At 47.4% G+C, this 3,016-nt stretch overlaps 1 protein-coding gene across 1 annotated transcript; it reads left to right on the top strand.

Moving 5' to 3' along the window:
* The first annotated feature begins 333 nt into the window (after positions 1-333).
* Positions 334-2,433, top strand: slc30a1a (solute carrier family 30 member 1a). The gene has a single exon (XM_020511577.2). It carries the CDS (start codon positions 918-920, stop codon positions 1,584-1,586), a length of 669 nt encoding a protein of 222 aa, XP_020367166.2. The 5' UTR covers positions 334-917; the 3' UTR covers positions 1,587-2,433.
* The last annotated feature ends 583 nt before the right edge of the window (positions 2,434-3,016 follow it).

Here is a 3,016-nt window from a genome sequence, read left to right as displayed (position 1 = left end):
TCTCAGATTCTCCAGCATCTGCAGTTCCTACTATCTCTATACAGTTCTACCGAGCGTTTTGTTTAAAACTTTTAAAGCTGTTAAAATATTACTGTCCACTAACGCTGAGTCACACTAAAAACGGCATTCTGGATTGCCGCTTGAGGCATTTTCCCGATAAGTGTGAAGCTATTAAATAGGACCATCTGTCAATCATTGCCAAGGAACCTTGCTTCCTGATGAATAACACCAATCAGCATAGCGCACGGAGAGTACAATGGCGACGGCCGGCGGCTGTATTTAAATAGCATTACCATCAACCAATTATAAATAAAGAAATCGAAGAGAGTAGCCAATCAACGCCAGATTAATGCCGGAGCCCGGGCTAGGCTCATTCCTATTGGTCAGGAGCTTGCTATCGGCGCAATGAGCGCTGCTAACGCCACAATGGATGGGTGGAAGGGGAAGACAAACCAGCCTTTAAAAGCCAACCCGGTGGAGCTGTGCGCAGAGTGGGCGGGATGGAAATGATTGACACCAAAGTAGGCCAATAACCCTAATGAATACTTAGCTGCAACCAATCGGCCTCGGCCGTAGGCCGTGTTGGGTGGTTGTTGTGGGGGCGGGGTAGACATGGGTCCGTGCTGAAATAGAGAGAGAAAAAAAAATACCGTGCGCAGAAAGGAAAACTTGCCGGGTGCAAAAGTTTTTTTTTGTAAGCGTCTGCATAGTTACGGGTTGGGTGAGACAATGAAAGGCTTGTTTTCCTATTCTCTAGAACTTTCGGCTTAGCTCGCCTCCTTCTGCTCCCAACCCCTTTTATTTTGTTTTAAATTCCGGCCGTTATTTTAAACGTTAAACGTTAAACGGCCCTTTGTTCCTTGGAACGGTTGTTTTTTTTTCGCTTGGCCGCTCGCTTGCTGTCAGACTGCAGGAAGATGGACTGCGAGCCGAACCGGGCGCGCCTGATGTGCATGTTGTGGCTGACATTCGGCTTCTTCGTGGTGGAGGTGGTGGTGAGCCGGCTGACCAGCTCGCTGGCCATGCTGTCCGATTCCTTTCACATGCTGTCAGATGTCATCGCCTTGGTGGTGGCCCTCATCGCCGTGCGATTCGCCGCCAAAACCCAGTCGACTGCCAAGAACACGTTCGGCTGGATCCGCGCCGAGGTGATGGGAGCACTAGTTAATGCCGTCTTCCTCACGGCGCTCTGCTTCACCATCGTGCTGGAGGCCATCGAGCGCTTCAGCGAGCCGCGGGAGATCCAGAACGCGTTGGTGGTGACCGGGGTCGGCGCCGCCGGGCTCCTGGTCAACCTCCTGGGACTCTGCATGTTCCACGGCAGCGGCGGTGCCGCCGGCGGAGGAGCGGCCCACGGCCACTCGCACTCTCACTTGCACGTCTCTAGCTCGGAGAGCGGCGGCCAGTGGCTCCGCAAGAAGAAGAGGGCCGAAGCCGAGAAGTTGTCCGGCAACGGGACGAGCGTCCGCGACCAGGAGGAGATCAACATCCTAGTCAGCGGTAGCGCCATCAATGGTGTCAACCCCGACAAGCAGGATGTATTCGGTACGTGTGGGAGCGGGGACTCCCCGGCTTGTCAACGCTAGATACTAACACCCTTTATTCCCCCCACCCCCAAGTTGGGGCCAGCCCTACTCGCTGGGAACGGGTCTGCAATCTCGGCCTGATCGAAAAGAACAAAACCTTTTCTGTGTGCCCCCAGTGGGAAGGTGAAAGATTCATTCATTTTGTGTTTGCTTGTAGTAAAGTGTCATGACCGATTTGAACTCGCACCGCAAGCTCATCTCTCTCTATTTAATTCTGATGTCGCCCGAAAAATTCCAGTGAAAGGAGCACGTTTATCCTAATAGGGCTCCACTGGCAAACGTATTTTTGTGGCATTACTTGGCGTTGTTTCAGTATATTTTGCTTCAGATGACGGCTGAGATGACTTTAAGCCACGGAAATAATCAGTTAACCTTAACTTAAATTTCTAATCAGTTAGATTTGTGCTGTATCCGGTTTGTGGCTAATATCTAGTACTGTCAGTTTGTGCTTCACCAAACAGCACAGTATTGAATGTCGACGGTGGTGGTGAGGTGTGCGACACAACCTATTTGTAGATATTTTCAATTAACCTGTTCAGGTATCACAATAGCCTCGGCCAGGTGGCACTTTAACACGGAACAACCAATTTGTATCCTTTTTGGCATGTTACAAAAATCAATGTTGATACAAATTTTGTTTTTAAGTATATTTGATTTTGGGTGCAAGGTTTCTTTGGGTTACCTTTTTTTAATCTCTTGTGAATGTGCTCAATCAGTGGAATACAGTTTTGAATAATAGAGCTGCTGGAATGTGGTGATTAAATTCTGTTTTGTGTTTATGTTCCCATTCAAGCTTTAGCATCATTGGTGTATATTTCTCCTGAGATATTGGTCCATTTTAGGAGTCCTGTAGCTTGTTCTTCCAATTTGATCGTTTTGCCACTGATTTATATGTTGAATAATATAGATTGAGAGGCCACTAGGCCCATTTTGTGTGTGCCAGTTCTTTGAAAGAACTATACAATTAGTCTTGTTCCCGTTCCCTTTTTTAATAGCTCTATATAAACATTTTCAAGTACTTAGCCAATGTCCTTTTGAAAATTATCATCAGACTTGATTCCACCACCATTTCAGGCAGTACATTCCAGATTATAATAACCATTGTGCCTCAGGTGCTTTTGCAAACGCCTCTTTCCTAAATCTGTCATGTGCCTACCCATGTTTTGCGTCCCTGTGGTTTCTCCATTATTTTCTGTATCAAAATCTTCTGATTTTGAACTCTTCTTGCATCTTCCTTTTAACCATTTTCCACCCTAAAGAAGACCAAACACAGTTTTGGTATCTAGCCTTTCTGCATAACTGGAGCCCCAAAATTCCTGGTACTGTTCTGGTGATCTCCTCTGTCTAAGGCTTTGACATCCTTCCTATTGAATGGTGCCCGGCATTGACTGCTACTCCAGCTGCAAAAGCCACAGGCCTCACCAAAAAAA

The sequence above is a fragment of the Rhincodon typus genome, chromosome 9 (assembly GCF_021869965.1).
Source record: "Rhincodon typus isolate 14 chromosome 9, sRhiTyp1.1, whole genome shotgun sequence".
Taxonomy (NCBI): domain Eukaryota; kingdom Metazoa; phylum Chordata; class Chondrichthyes; order Orectolobiformes; family Rhincodontidae; genus Rhincodon; species Rhincodon typus.
Note: the sequence above shows the minus strand (reverse complement) of the source record. Positions and strands in the feature narration are given on the sequence as shown.

Coding starts and splice junctions, on each gene's coding strand:
- slc30a1a (XM_020511577.2), top strand. CDS start 918: ATGGACTGCGAGCCGAACCGGGCGCGCCTGATGTGCATGTTGTGGCTG.